General features: G+C 45.6%; 1 protein-coding gene across 1 annotated transcript in view; it reads left to right on the top strand.

Annotated features, from left to right (window-relative positions):
* PARVA (parvin alpha) overlaps nt 1-15,194 on the top strand; it is a 175,995-nt gene that overhangs the window by 143,784 nt on the left and 17,017 nt on the right. Inside the window, exons 6-10 of the mRNA XM_056116100.1 lie at nt 4,502-4,617; nt 8,581-8,639; nt 11,378-11,397; nt 12,838-12,899; nt 13,412-13,480. Of these exons, the coding sequence (XP_055972075.1) occupies nt 4,502-4,617; nt 8,581-8,639; nt 11,378-11,397; nt 12,838-12,899; nt 13,412-13,480 (326 nt within the window). The remainder of the gene's footprint in view (nt 1-4,501; nt 4,618-8,580; nt 8,640-11,377; nt 11,398-12,837; nt 12,900-13,411; nt 13,481-15,194) is intronic.

Raw genomic sequence — 15,194 nt, 5'->3', positions numbered from 1 at the left:
ATCCCTCCACCAGTGCCCATTTCCCACCACCACGGATCCCAGTATCCCTCCCACCCCCCATCCCACACATCCCACCCTGCCTCTGTGGCAGGGCATTCCCCTTTGTTCTCTCTCTCGTTTTGGGTGTTGTGGTTTGCAAAAGAGTCAAGCCTGATTTTCAGGGAGAAATGTTGGATGATTTACTTTCCATTGATCACTTTGCATATAAGGAAATGTCACGCGGCCGCTTATGCGGCCGCACGGTTCGGAAAAAATGTCCTGGTACCCGCACGCCAGAGCCATGATTGTAGAAGCTCATGGTCAACAGGATTCCATCTGGAGAAGGCGTGAATTGGTTATTTTGGTGCCACAAGGGCCTGGGTGTCTAATGTGGGCTTACTGAGTCCTTATCAGAACCAACATGAAATCAGCTGATCAGATGAAAACAGCATTTCCCAGGAGGAATTCAGGAGGCTCTGAAAGCAGAGGAGGGGAATCCTAGACTCTGGATAGTGCTGTTCCATGTCCCAGGAATGCAGATAGCCTACAGGGAGGGAGAAGAGACCTTGATCACTAGCTCAGGAAGTATTCTACATCTTTTAAGACCACACTAGTCACAAATACCAGAATTATCTGAAGAACTCTCTTAGTTTCTCTTCATCCTATTGCACATTCCTTTGAATATGGAACCCTTTTCACATAGTCATCCAAACAAAATAACACCATTCACCATCATTTACCATCAAAAGGAACCAAACTTAGGAAAAATTGAGGTTGAAGAATGGACTGAAAGGGTAGGAGGTGCAGTGTTGGAGATCATATAATTCTAGAAGAATGGAATTTTGTTTTGTTTTGTTTTGTTGTTTGTTCGTTTGCTTTTCGGGCCACACCTGGCAATGCTCAGGACTTACCCTTGGCTCTACATTCCGCAATCACTTTGGGTGGTGCTCATATAACCATACTGGATGACAGGGATATAACCCAGGTTGGCAGCATGCAAGGGAAGAACTTACTTGCTGGCCTCGAAAGGAATTTTTTAGAACCATATCAGGACCAGACGCTTTGAATTAATTCTTTGGTTCATACTTCTCTTCATTTATCTTATGAAACTTTAAGTAAAATAACCACTCATATTACACAGCTCAACTAATTTTGCCCACCACTATCCATATCAATATGCATTTCACTTGATGAAGATAACTACACTTTCAGATTTTGTAATCTTCTCATACTAGTCTATCACACGTATGTTTTTTATTCTCATTTGGACTTCATAGTTACCATTTTTGCTAACAGAACTTGGTGGGGAATGGGCATCTTCATTTACCTTTTTAAGATTATTCATAGCAATAATTTTCAGTCACTGTCCTCCATTGTTCATCTATTTGCCCAAGCGGGCCCACTAACATTGAGAGACTTGTTGTTACTGTGTTTGGCATATCAAATTTTCAGTACTAAAAATTTAAAAACAGAGATGAAAGAGATTAAAAAATTAACCTTCACAAATGTATGTTGTTTGTGATAGTCCTTGTGCTTCTTTTAGGTATATTACTTAGTCAGATTCTTGTCATCTTCATTCAGCCAAGAAGTGTCAGAATTATTATCCCCATTTTACAGATGAGAAAATTAAGACAGAGAAAGACTGAGCCATAGTACAGTGGGTAAGGCTCTTTCTTTGCACGGGGCTGACCTGGGTTTAATCCCCAGCACTCCATCTGCCCTCTGAGCCCCACCAGGAACGACTCATGAGCATCTCTAGGCGTGTCCTCCCCCCAAAAGAGAAAAGAAAATGAAATTGAAACATGTAGAGGTTAAAAAATGAGGAATGTGGCTTATGAGGTTAGTGATTTTGGTCTCTTCTCTGCTGTGTGTCTAGAATCTGGATCAGAAATTGGCACATACAGAGCACAATAATATTTATATAAGAAGTGTCCTTGTTTGAGGCCTCACAGGTGGTGGTAGTTTAGATGAGATGCAGAGAACCCGGCTGCAAAACCTGAGTTCACCCAGAGATCAGCCTTTTCACATGTCCCTAAATCGTGTAGATGTGTCGGTGTGTCTATAACAAATAAATAAACATAGGAAACTTTCTATACAAAGATTTCATCTTTACAAAAATGAAATTAACTAGTATATATTGTTGGAAGATGTGTATCTTTATAGATCATTAAATATTCTCTAGGGTCTGAGCGATAATACTGTGAGTACAGCACTTGCTTGCATGCAGCTCACCTGGGTTTGATCCCTTGTACCCATTATGGTACCCTAAGCGCTGCCAGGAGTGATCCCTGAGCTTAGAGTCAGAAGTAAGCCCTGAATACTGCCTGTGTTGCCAAATTAAATAAATTCTTCTCAATATCAGTTTTATTAAATGATATGACAATATACGGATGCATCATAATGATATATTTAAGACAGTTTGTCCCTTTTGTGGGGAAGAAATGGGAGCCACACCCAGTTTTGCCCAGGAGTAACCCCTGACACTTTTCATGGGACCATATATGATGCCAAGAGTTCACAACAGGGTTCATAAAAAGATGTAAAGCAAGTGCCTTAGCCTTTTACAGTTTTCCATTTGTTCACTAATATCCATTTGGCCTAGTGAATTCTCTCTACTCATACCTAGGAATAGTGTTTAGGACCAGACAGCATGTACACTTTTTAGTTTAGTTTAGTATTTGAGCCACACCTGGCAGTGCTTACTCCTGGCTCTTTACTCCTGGGTATCACTCCTGGTGATGCTCAGGGGGCCTTTTTAAAATTTTTTGAGGTTATCACTGTGAACAAAATGTAGCTCACCATGCTCCAAAGTACAGAACTGAAATATCTGAGAGACAAGAAGGTAGGATTAATTCATCTGCTATTCAATGGCTGTATTGAGTCCCTGTTCCTACTCAGTGGAAAACTTTCTCTGAAGTAGCAGCAGTAACAAGAAAATTGACTGAGGTCCCAAGGAATGCACAAGCTAGTTCCCTTTTTTGGTTGGAGCAGAGTCACACCAACCTCAGGGTAGACAGGGGATACCCTAAGAATGGATATGCTGAATTCATGCTAAGTACTATGGGCTTTTATTTATTTTATTTTAAATGTCCTCTATGTGAAGAACCTTGAAGAGGTTGATAGGGTTATAAAGACAGATTATTATCTGGCAAGGCTTCCCTTTTATGAGAAAAAATGGAGAAAACTGGAGTATTTAATTGAAGAAATGCCAGGCATTTTCTTTAAATTACAATAAAGTTATAATAAAAATTAGCAACCTGGGATGGAGAGATATTTCAGTGGGTCAGCTCTTGACTTGCATATGGTCAACTGGAGTTCAATCTCCTGCATCCCATATGGTCCCTTGAATCAGGAGTGTTTCCCTAGTGCAGTCCCAGTAGTAATCCCTGAGCATTGCTAGGTATGGCCCCAAAACAAAACAAAAGTTATCAGCCATTCCTAGGGGCTGGAGCGATAGCACAGCAGGTAGGGCGTTCGCCTTACACGCGGCCAACATGGCCAACCTGAGTTCGATTCCTCCGCCCCTCTTGGAGAGCCCGGCAAGCTACTGAGAGTATTCGATATGCCAGACACAGTAACAACAAAGTCTCCAATGGAGACGTTACTGGGCCCGCTCGAGCAGCCATTCCTAAGTACTTAGTAAGAACCAGGAGTTGTGCCTAGGTTATCTCTGAAAACTCTTACAGCCTATACTTCTGCATATGTCGCATTATTCTCAGTTGGGAAAATTACTAGCTCAGAAGCCTTGAGTGAGCTTCTCATGGTCATGTAGGCAGTTAAGGGTAGAATTTTTCAGTCAGAACCAAAACTCTCCTCACCCATGTATGCTTCATTGCATCAAGTCTTTTACTGCCTCATGTCTACTAAGAAACTTCTCAGTAAGTACACACCTTTCTGTAGCATCATGGCCACTGCTGCAACCAATTGCACAGTAGCTATAAAAGCTATTGAAACCAACCAAGTCACAAACATTCCCTTCCAGATATTTCCCAAAGGGCATTACCTATACTGACTTTAGATGGCACTCAAGAGAGCAGTGAATCCATTTGGATATCTCAACGCTTCCTCCAGAGATTCATTATTCCTCTGTCTCCACTGGTTGGGGGCATATTTTGTGTTGTTCTGAATAGGGTGGTGATAAGAACCCAGATAATTCAGTTGGAGGGGAGGGATGAAGGGCTACAGAGCAAACTTGCTTTGGGGTTTTGGAGAAGCATGCACAAAACCAGGAAGGTTACAGACAGCCCATCTGAGCTCCAAATTATGAAGTTTTTAAACTACTTTTAAGAATTTTGGTTCAAGTAGAGAGGGATTGCTTTGAAAATCTAGCAAGAAGGTGATCCAGAAAACTCCATAGAGTTTCACCAAGAACAGAGAGACCCAGAGAGATATGTGATGGCCAAGGATACTTATCTTACAGCTAACAAAAGGGGCAGTGGGTATGCTGCAATTGGATTATCTGTTGATCTCTGCCCAGAACTAAAGAAAGATTATCTAATTTTCATATAATTTTGTATTTCAGCTGTTCATGCCAAGAGCCTGGTAGCCATCTTGCACCTGCTAGTTGCTCTGTCCCAGTATTTCCGGGCACCAATTCGACTGCCAGATCATGTTTCCATCCAGGTGGTTGTGGTCCAGGTAAGCAGATACCATTGCAAACATCTGTGTCCTTCAAGAGGCGGGGCAGCTGAATTGCTGAGAGAGCTAGTTCACTGGCAGCTTGTTAGACACTCACATGGAAGGCATGTGAGTGAGTTTTCTGATGCACCTGGGCTTATCCTCAATGTATGTGCAAAGGGGAAGAAAAAAATATATATATATATTATCTCACACTGGATGTCACACTGTCCTCCCATTGTTCATCAATTTGCTCGAGTGGGGCACAGTAACATCTCCATTTTGAGACTTGTTGTTACTGTGTTTGGTATATTGAATACATCACGAGTAGCTTGCCGGGCTCTTCGAGAGGGGCAGAGGAATCAAATCTGGCTCGACCAGGCTGGCCGCATGCAAGGCAAATGCCCTCCCACTGTGCTATCACACTAGACATATCTTACACTAGACTTTCATATATACATATATATGAAAGTCTAGTGTAAGATATGTGCCTGGGCTTTGCATGTTTTCATCAAGGTGGTGGCTGTGTTAAGTGTGTTTTTGAAAAGGGGAGGGGAGTTGGGAGTCATCTTTGAGTTCTATCTGTTCACTTATGTATATGAGTGTGTATGGAACAGAAGGTACCCTGCTAGCCATGGACAGAATTAGTTTTTAGTTAAACAAATTAAGGGCTGGAATAATAGCACAGTGGTAAGGCCTTTGCCTTGCGCACAGCCAGCCCGGCCAAGCCGGGTTCGATTCCTCCACCCCTCTCAGAGAGCCAGGCAAGCTACTGAGAGTATCTCGCCAGCATGGCAGAGCCTGGCAAGCTACTCGTCACGTATTCAATATGCCAAACACAATAACAAGTCTCATAATGGAGACATTACTGGGCCCGCTCGAGCAAATCCATGAACAATGAGAGGACTGTGCTACAGTGCTAAACAAATTAAACTAGGGAAAAACATGTATGAGATATAGAGAAAGAGACCCAGAGAGACCCTAAGAAAGACCCCAGCAAGCCTATAATGAGGGCATCACCGCCTTCCACTGTTGAGAGAAGCACAGCTCAAATTGTCCTTTCCAGAATGTTGGATGGATTTTCCATTCACATATGGCTGTGTAATTTTCACAATGAGGGTGTGCTCTTTCTCCCCGTGAGCATCTCTCTCTGCTCCTAACCTCATTAGGTATTCAGATTTAATTTTATTTTCCAACTTTATGCCCATTTAGCAAAAGGTCATCATTTTGTTTACTTGTTTCTGTGCTTTTCGAAGTAAGCACTTTGCAAGGGAGAACTCCTCTTATCAGCAGTGCCCTGGGTATCCAGGGCTGCCCCATGTTCTTGAGTAGGAAACAGTATGGCAGGTTGGCTGACCCTTACAGAAGATGCTTGAGGGTTGATAAGCTTTGTCCAATGCAGCCAGACCTGAACCCAAGAAAAAAGGTTTTTGAGTTGAGCTTCCAGGAAGGGGAGGGTGATAAAATATTACGTGCCCCTCAATCAGACACCAGTCATGCCTTCAGGGAAGGGTATTTCTTTTATATCATCTACCTACCTGACTTGCTAACCATAGAGGAGTATAGTAGATATATGTCACTTTGGTCCTGCCTGCTGAGAGACAAGACCACACATACAGAGCAGAGAAGGCTCTTAGAAGACTGGAAGACCGTGGTCCATGTGAATGTGTGTGGTTTAGACTCGAAATGCAGCTGACTAAAAGGGACTAATTGGCCTCATTTATTGAGCACTCAATTGTGTCAAGCATGGCACTAAGCAATAAATATCTGACCAGCCCAGAGCATCCTGGGACAAGCATCTTCTTAGGGAATCCGTGCCATCTCTATTGTGTTATTTTTACTAATCAATCATGTGCAAATCTATTCCTTTATATTTTTAAAACTGGAATTCAAAATTTGAGCAGGAGTGGAGGGACTCCTATTCTGAAATGGTGGTCATTGCAAACCCACACCTCATGCCTTATTTTGAGCTCAATTATAGGCCATCAGAAGGGCTCTTGTTGGTTAAATTTCTCCCATGGGCAGTTTTGTTAGTACAAGGGAGAAAAGGGGACATGTTACATAAAATGGCATCAATGTATGTCAGTTTTTATGGGGTACTTTGGTTTATCAAGTTAAACAGGCACAGAAGCAGGATGCAGTACTGGCCATGAGTCACTCACTGAACTAGAGAGAGCTCTTTAGGGAACAAATAATGGATGGAGGCGAATAGGGATGTTGTGTGAGAGGTTATTTAACCCAGATTTCTTTTCCATTCTGCATAAAAGCATGTAATTTTGCATGAAGTTGAGGAGGAGGTTTTATGTCTGAATGGCTGCACAGACACGGGCATAGCTTCCATTAGCCCCAAGTGAAATTTTTACATATGTTGAAGCTTAATTTGAAAAGAAGACCCAAATTTATCCTCATTTGATCCCATTTGAAGGGTATCTATTTTTTCATCCTTTTTTTTTTTTTTTTGCTTTGATACTCCATTCTTCTTAATCTAATCCAGATATACTCTGGCCTTTATCCAGCCCAACTTTGCCTTCTGTAAAAATATTTTTTGCAAAGTCACTCATTTCTATGGCTATTTGGAATATGAAAATAAGGTTCTAGAAATTTTTACAGGAGGGTCAAGAAGGCAGATTTTAGCTAAGACAACAATGTTTGGAGGCTCCTTTGGGACACTCATGTCAACCTTTGTAGCAGCTGAATTTGTTCTGACAGCTGCTTGCCATAGCCAGACCATCTTCTAGCTATCCAGCTACAGACTGTAAAGGGACCTGATAACAATCTCTCGCCCTTCAGAAGTCCTTCCTGATTCCCAACATACCTTCATGGCTTCTGTGCCCATAGAATAAGGCTTAAGGTCTAAACCAATGCTGAGTGATTCTCCAGTGATGAATGAGTGGCAGCCACTTGTCAATGGCCGCCACTTCCTGAGCACTCTCATGCTCTTCTGGCTCTGACTTTTGGCTTATCTCATTCTTCCTACTAGAATGGTCGCTTGTGTCTAACCAGATCTTATATATCCTCTGAGACCTAGCTCAAGGGCCTTCTCCCCATGGAAGATTCCACTGGCCATCAGAGCCTAAACTGCCTACTCTTGGATACATTCAGCATTTCCTCTCTTCCTGGGATAACCACAAAATTACCCTGATCACGCGTGAAAGTGATAGATGCTTCTATTAATAAGGGAGCTGGGACATCAGCAATAAATTAGAACAGGTTAAGGAAAATAGTCATCCCATATATTCTTCATCTGTCTCACTTTAAGTCCTTCAAGTGAAGAAACTCCAGTATATTTGCTGTGAAGTCCAGATCAGAGGCTGTTGGCTAGAAGGCTGATTCATAAATAAAGAAGAAGAAAGAATTTATGGAGAGGGTGGGTGATGCCCAGGGGTGGGTGAATTGTGTGTGGGTAGGCAAGTGGATAACAGGACATCCAAACTGCATAACTTTTTCTCCGAAGATCAGCTGGTGACTGGAGGACTGTACTACCTATTTTAAAACTTCCCTATTTCTCCATTAGAATAAAAAGCAACTCTGCCTCCATTTGAATTCTCCAAGTTGGCCTCAATATCCCATTAAATGTGTTTCTCAGCCTTCCCTCTGTGGCCCCAGCTGGAGGGCAGACACACCCTGGCCTTCATTTCCATTTGGTTTACTGTGGATTAGTCCGGGAGGCAAACAGTTTGCTTCCAGCAGAGTGTCTTCCAATAAAGAAAGAAAAGCGTCACCGTCCAAGAAACAGCCTACTTGTTTGGACTAAACACTAATTGCACTTAAGTACAAATGGTACAGTCCGGTCAGGAGATCCCGGGTCCTTGCTCTCTGCATCTCATCCTGGGAATCAGGTCTGAAATACCGGCCACATTCTCCCTATCTGGAATGCTAATCAGTTGGTTGGTGGGTTGTTGGTTTTTTGGGGTTTTTTTGTATTTTTCTAAAAAAAATATTTTTCTCTGCTTCTCCCAACCCATTTCCCCACCCCCATTTCAGAAACGAGAAGGAATCCTCCAGTCTCGGCAAATCCAAGAGGAAATAACTGGTAACACAGAGTATGTCAACACCATTGTTGCCAGCGATTCTGTAATGGAACACAGATGTTTCTCCGAAATTCATCCATTTGCTGATATTTAGTTTTCATTTATTGGGATTGCAAGAGGGATTAGACTTCAGCCAATGATTATAGTTTAGCCTTTTCCATGCATTCAAAACATGCCTCTCAATGCTTAAGGTACAAACTTGGGTGGGGACGAGGGGCGAGGGAATTAGCAGTGATTGAAAATTCTAATTTTCTGGCACTCAGGGAAGAAGTGTGCAGTCACCCACCCACCCCCCCCCCCAGACCCCCACCCCCTACCACCCCCTCAAGCCAACTAGCATGAAATCACTGGTGTTATAAACACAAGATTGAACCTAAGCTATTAACCTTCAAAGGAACATCTTTCTTCCTTTTCTGAATCTGATTTGTGTGGTCAAGGGCTGTGACTCCCGCTCCCCCTAAAGCCCCTCCCTCTCTACCTTAGAGCGGTGGGGTTTTGTTGATTGGTTTTTTGTTTTGTTTTGTTTTGTTTTTTTCATTTACATTAAGAAGTCAGAACTTCAGTACACGTGAGCAGTTTGCCTTGGGGAAGAGACGTTTTTAAAGTCTCGTTCTTAAGCTCAAAGAGCAGATGATGGGGAAAGGGACGGGAAGTTGAGGTCACTGGGCAGAAGGGAGCACTGGCCACAGCTCAGAGAGAGCTGAGCAAAGTTGGTGTTCAATGTCCTGCAGCCTGGTCCCCAAGCAGTCCCACCTTCCTGAACAAGAGTGGGAATTGCAGGCACCTCTCCCTGTCAGACAGGCTTCAGCTTAACGGTGATTTGGCAGCTAACTTGTCCCTTCGGCCTGAAACCTGTCTGACCTGGTGGGGATGGGGTGGTCTTGGGTCTTGTCTCTAGAGGCAGACAGGCTGTCCTCATTGGTGAGGTGGGCACCAACTTCCTGGGGTAACAGCCCTGCCCCCTCCTGGCCCTTCCTTACTCCCTCCTAGCTTTGGCCCTTCTGGTGGCACCACACCTTTCAAGCACTGCCCTCTGTCCAGCACTGGTGGGAAGTTCAGGGTCCGCCTATCCATCTGATTCACACCATTCCAGTTCCAAGAGCCCAGGGAGTGGGGCGGGAGTGGGGGCTCACATAAGTCTGAGTATAGGACCAGGCATGCAGCGGCGCCTCCTGAGTTTGTCCGGTTTGTGGTCTTGGAAAATCCTTGAGTCCTCTTCACCTCCCTCCAGGGATACTCAGGCTATAGGGACATGGAGTCTTGGCCTTGGTCCTGTGGGGCAAGGCGAGGAAACTGGCAAAGGAACATACCTGATCACTCCCCACCTCCCAGTCTTTGCCAGACTAGTAGGCATCCACTCCAACTTCTAGAAGAGCAGAAGACATACTGAGAGGAATGAGATGGTGGGCAACTTCCAAATCAGGGGACATGTGTGTCAGTGTGCGGCTACTCTCAGCAGCTGCCACGGATGCTCCCCATGGCCTTTCTCTGTCTCTCTCTCTCTCTCTCTCTCTCTCTCTCTCTCCCTCCTCCCCCCATCCACTTAAATATGGACATAAACTCCTAGGAATATGATCCGTTGTAAGTTCGAGATGTGGGCTTCATTCAGCCGTGTTTTACAAGACTATGGGCTGGAACTGGTCCACACGCTCATCTGCAGTTGAAACCCACTGGTTTAGAAAGCCCTCCTATATCTGCATATGTTCACAATTAAATATGAAGCAGTACCTCCTACTTCTATGCAGCCCAAAGGTGAAGGAGACTGTCCTTGTTCTGACCAGCAGTTAGCTCTAAGTTCATTGTTCTTCTCACTACATGACCTGTACGTGGTTATTTAGTGGGTAAGGGAGATATGGTTGGAATAAATTGATATAATAAAAACCAAAAATACAGTAAGAAAAAAATATACTGGACTGGAAAGATAGCACAGTGGGTAGGGCTTTTGTCTTACATGTGACTGATCAGGCTTTGATCCCTGCTCAGAGCAATCCCTGAGTGCAGAGCCAGGAGTCCTGAGAACTACCTGGTATGGCCCCTCCTCCAACCCCACCCCACCCAACCCCCAAAAAAAGAAAAAGAAAAAATATATTGAGTATTTATTGTATACTGAGATTCAGTAGACATCACTTCACGCTCCTGTTGAGGTATTTGCCATAACTGGTCTCATTTTAAAGATGAGACCTGGAGTTCAAAGAGGTTCAGTAGATTGTCTCAAATCACACAGCAGTCAGGTATGCTGGTGGGATTTAAATATGAGTGGTTTTCCTCTACTGTGTGTGCTTTTTCTATCGAGCTGTTTTGTTGCTCTGAATGTGGATCTAATTCCTGCCGTCTTTGAGCAAACCTATGAGCCAATGGCAGGTGCAGCTTGGTAAATATCAAAGTTGGCCCAGGACAAAGGAAAACTTGACCTTCCCAAGGAGATGCTTGCACATTCTGATCAGTATAATTTCATATTGACTGTGACTTTAGCTCTGCCTCTATGACTTGATTGGGAACCTTGTCCAACAGTATGCAATAGTGTGATTGTATTTAAGGCAAAAAAAAAAAAAAATAGTCCACTAAGTATTACTTGGGCTTTGCATGAACACCACAGGGTAGGGTGGGGGGTGGAAGGGAATGGATGGAAATAAGCAGAAGACTCTCACTGAGGTTTAGTGCAAAATACAGTGCTAACAAAGTAAGCTTTTTAGACTCTTCAACCAAGAGTGGGGGGAGAAAACTGACAGCATTTCTTTCTTTTCCTACAGGGCTCTTTCTGGAAGGCATGGTAAGTCACATCATATTGTCCTTGTAGTAATGGAAGCTACCTTGGGTGTCTGATTAATTCTGCAGCATTTGGGGAGAACAGGCATCTAGCTTGCCCCAGCTTGGTGACAGCCACTTGGTAGGGAGGGTCAGCTTCCTGGAGGGAAGGAAAAACTTATGATAGCAGCACCATCTTCTCACATGGAACCATCCCACTCTGAGGGGTCCTGGACCTGCAATCTTGTATGAGGGTATTGTGGAAGGGAAAGAAGAGGTGGACATACAGGACTTCCTACTACCCCGGTGGGGCTCTCTTCGGACCCATTGGAAGCTGCCTTCTCTCGCTGTTCCATCACACTTCTGCTTCCCATTTCATAGAACTATGAGCTTGCTTATAGGTCTAGTGTGTGACTGTGTAGAGCACAATCACTCTCTGGTTATTGTGGCTCCACCCTTAGGCTGGCCCCAGGAACACACACACTTTCCTGGTCAGCTTCTTCCCTTCTAGATGTACCAGAGAAAGCCCCTGCAGGGGATACTGATTTGCCATTGCCCAAGCCCTTAAATGCACTCTGGGTGATGCCTGGGAAGACTCAGATCATAGGGGTCACAACTCAGAGACCTCAGTTCCCATGTCAGGGCATACTCAGGTGGTGGGAGGCGGATACTGTTCTGATTCACTTTTCAGATGACGTTTTACAGAAGAGGAAACTGAGGCTCACGGGGTTGACATGACTAGCTCCTAAAAGGGATGAGCTTCCAGTCTTTCCTGGGGCCCCCTGGTTCCCAGTCTATCTACTTACCTCTGTCATCCACTGGGATGTGTGTCTCGGATATCCCAGTTTTGAAAATGAAAGGAAGGTATGATTTGGTACTTGGACAACATTCTCCCTTCAAGAAACGTCGAAGGGGGCTGGAGCGATAGCATAGCAGGTAGGGTGTTTGTCTTGTATGCAACTGACCGGGTTCAATTCCCAGCATCCTATATGGCCCCCTGAGCACTGCCAGGAGTAATTCCTGAGTGCATGAGCCAGGAATATCCCCTCTGCATCGCTGGGTGTGACCCGAAAAAAAAAAAGAAACATAAGAGCCATGTTAGAATGAGTACTAGTTCCTGATGCAGGTCAGGGAGAGAAACCCACAGCTTGCATCAGACAGTTTGCCCAGCCCCCATCCCCACCCAACAGACTGAGGCTCAGACCACATACATATGTACTCACAGCTAAGGCTCAGACCACATACATATGTACACACAGCTAAGACCCAGAAAGATCCCAAAGGTCAACCCCAAATCTTAGGCCAAAGCCTTCTTCCTGAGGTTCCCCACCCCTGCCAAGGCCAAAGAATGCCCCCCTGGATAGACCATGTGGCCTTGAAAGGGGCTAACCAGGCAACCCCTGAAGTGGGCTTCCCCCCAGGATCCAGCTCCTCTATCCCACCTGGACGCTGTCCTCTTTTACAGAACGAGATGCCTTTGACACCTTGTTTGACCACGCGCCAGACAAGCTCAACGTCGTGAAAAAGGTGTGGGGAGATTCCTGGGCAGAAGCATGGAGGGAGGGAGGCACCGCCAAGCCCTGCTGTGGTGTCCCTGTGGAGACCAGTGTCCTTGTTGGGCACTGGTGTTTCCTGCGAGGGATCCAGTTGTCCATCTGGTTACAGCAGGACCCCCTCCTGCACCGAGCACCCACCATCCAGGCACCCTTCATCCCCATCGCACCTACCTGACCTCCTGAGCATGCGCACCCGGGCCTAGAAAAAACTGGACGGTGGCGCATGGCCACGGAGATCACCAGTTACGGCGCCACACATGCGCGGGACTGCCTTTCCTGTGCACTGCAGAGGCTGTGCAGGAAGACCCACCCAGAGGATATGCTTCCTCCCTGGCTCAGCACACGGTCCCGGGCCCAGTGCTCAGGGCTGGCTCTAGTCCCGGGAATCCCTCTGCTCCTGGTGCTTAGGGTGGCGACCCCAAGGCAGCTTCGGGCACACCAGGAGGGGGTCCATCTCAATGCCTTGTGGGGCTTCTCTTTCAGACCCTCATCACATTTGTGAACAAGCACCTGAATAAACTGAACCTGGAGGTCACAGAACTGGAAACGCAGGTAGGTGATAGCCCTGGGGCCAGGCTCTGTGCACAGCATGACTAACTGTAGCGTCTTCACATGTGCAACTTGTCAGCAATTGGGCCCGTTAGAATGGGCTCTGTCTTTCTCTCTCCACCTGTGCATGCATCTCTGAAGTATCTCTGAAGGGGCTGAGGTTCAGTGGTAGAACCTTGCCTGTATGAGACACTGGGTCCAATTCCCAGCATAAGAAAAAAAATTACTGATACAAGACGAATACTATCTCTTTAACTTTCCACAGTACCATGATCAAATTGGAGCAGTGTTAACCTTGATACAATCAATCTAGCTGGAATCGTTTGAAATTGCTGGCATAGGACTACAGGAATGACAGTGTCAAGCCCAGGGGTGCCTTAGCAGCAGAGACCTTGCCTGGTTTGTGTGAGGCCCTGGGTTCAATACCCAGCACTATGCAGGGGAAGGTGGGGAGAAAGAGACAGGTGGCTCAGAGAAACACAGTGGATTCTCTTGTCCTAATATTTTCACATGCCGCACTTGGTTGCCATGTTTCATCAGCCTCACTCTCAGGTAGGACTAATCCTCAGCCTTTCTTCCCATGACATTTACATTTCTGGCCTCCTTCCCTTCCTTTTCTTGTTGTGATGACCAAGGGGCGGGGGAGGGGGGCTGCATACTTGTTTGAGATGCAACAGGTTGCTCGCTTAGTCACACCTCTAGGATTCATTAGTCTTGCAAATGAGATGCTCCTGGGGATCCAATTCATGACCTCCGACTTGTAAGGCAGGTGCTTAACCCCTGGGCCCTACCCCTGGGCCCCAGCTGACATTTTTTGAAGTGTGAAGCCCACGTGGTTTCCAGAACATCCTCCATGATTTGACTCAGGTTCTGTTTCCGGTAATCATGCTTGCTCAGCAGTGCTACCTCGGGCGTGACTGAGCTGGCACTGCCAATTTTGTCAGTTCATCCTTTTCCCAATGATCCTATCTTTAATCACTTGAGTTGATGCTTATCAGATTTCCCTACTATAAGGTTCTGCCCCTTTCCTTTATAATTAATCTTTATTAGGGATCTACCTTATATCTGGTGAATTTTATTTCCCACTCTCCTTTCATTTGTGACAAAGTTCTAAACTGGAACTTTTTCTTTTGGACACTCCCATTATTGCTTTTATTTCTGTTTGTTTGCATTTCTCGGTCACCCTGGCAGTGCTCAGTGTCTGTGCTTAGGGACCATATACAGTGCAGGGAATTCAAACCAGGGTCCAGATGCCCCAGCCACATGCAAGGCAGGTTCTCTCTCTCTCTCTCTCGCTCTTGCTCTCGCTCTCGCTCTCGCTCTCACTCTCCGTCCCTCCTCCCCACCCCCACCCATTGGTCCTGTAAAGGTAATTTCCAGATCTAGCCTGACTGTGTCTGGACTCTGGGATGAGCTTCCTATATTTTTTAGGGAGACAGAGAATGAACTGAGGAACGTCAGTTTTCCCAGCGTGGACTGCTGCCCAGCACATTTGGGATCAGTGTGCAGCATTACCACCAAGTCTTGGGTCCCCACAGCTGCGGGAGGGAGCAGCCTGGATCAGGGCACTGAGAGTGGTGAGGAACCCAGACCTCAGTACCAGGTTCTCCCTAGCCTGACCCACTGGACTCTTGGCTTCTCACCGCATTCTGGCTGGGGATGGCCGCAGGGCTTTGATTTGTCACAGATGCCAGAACCACCTGTGTACAGCCCTGTC

The sequence above is a fragment of the Sorex fumeus genome, unplaced genomic scaffold (assembly GCF_029834395.1).
Source record: "Sorex fumeus unplaced genomic scaffold, SorFum_2.1 ptg000030l, whole genome shotgun sequence".
NCBI classification, from domain to species: domain Eukaryota; kingdom Metazoa; phylum Chordata; class Mammalia; order Eulipotyphla; family Soricidae; genus Sorex; species Sorex fumeus.
The sequence above is the reverse complement of the archived record's forward strand: the minus strand, read 5'-3'. Positions and strand labels throughout refer to the sequence as shown.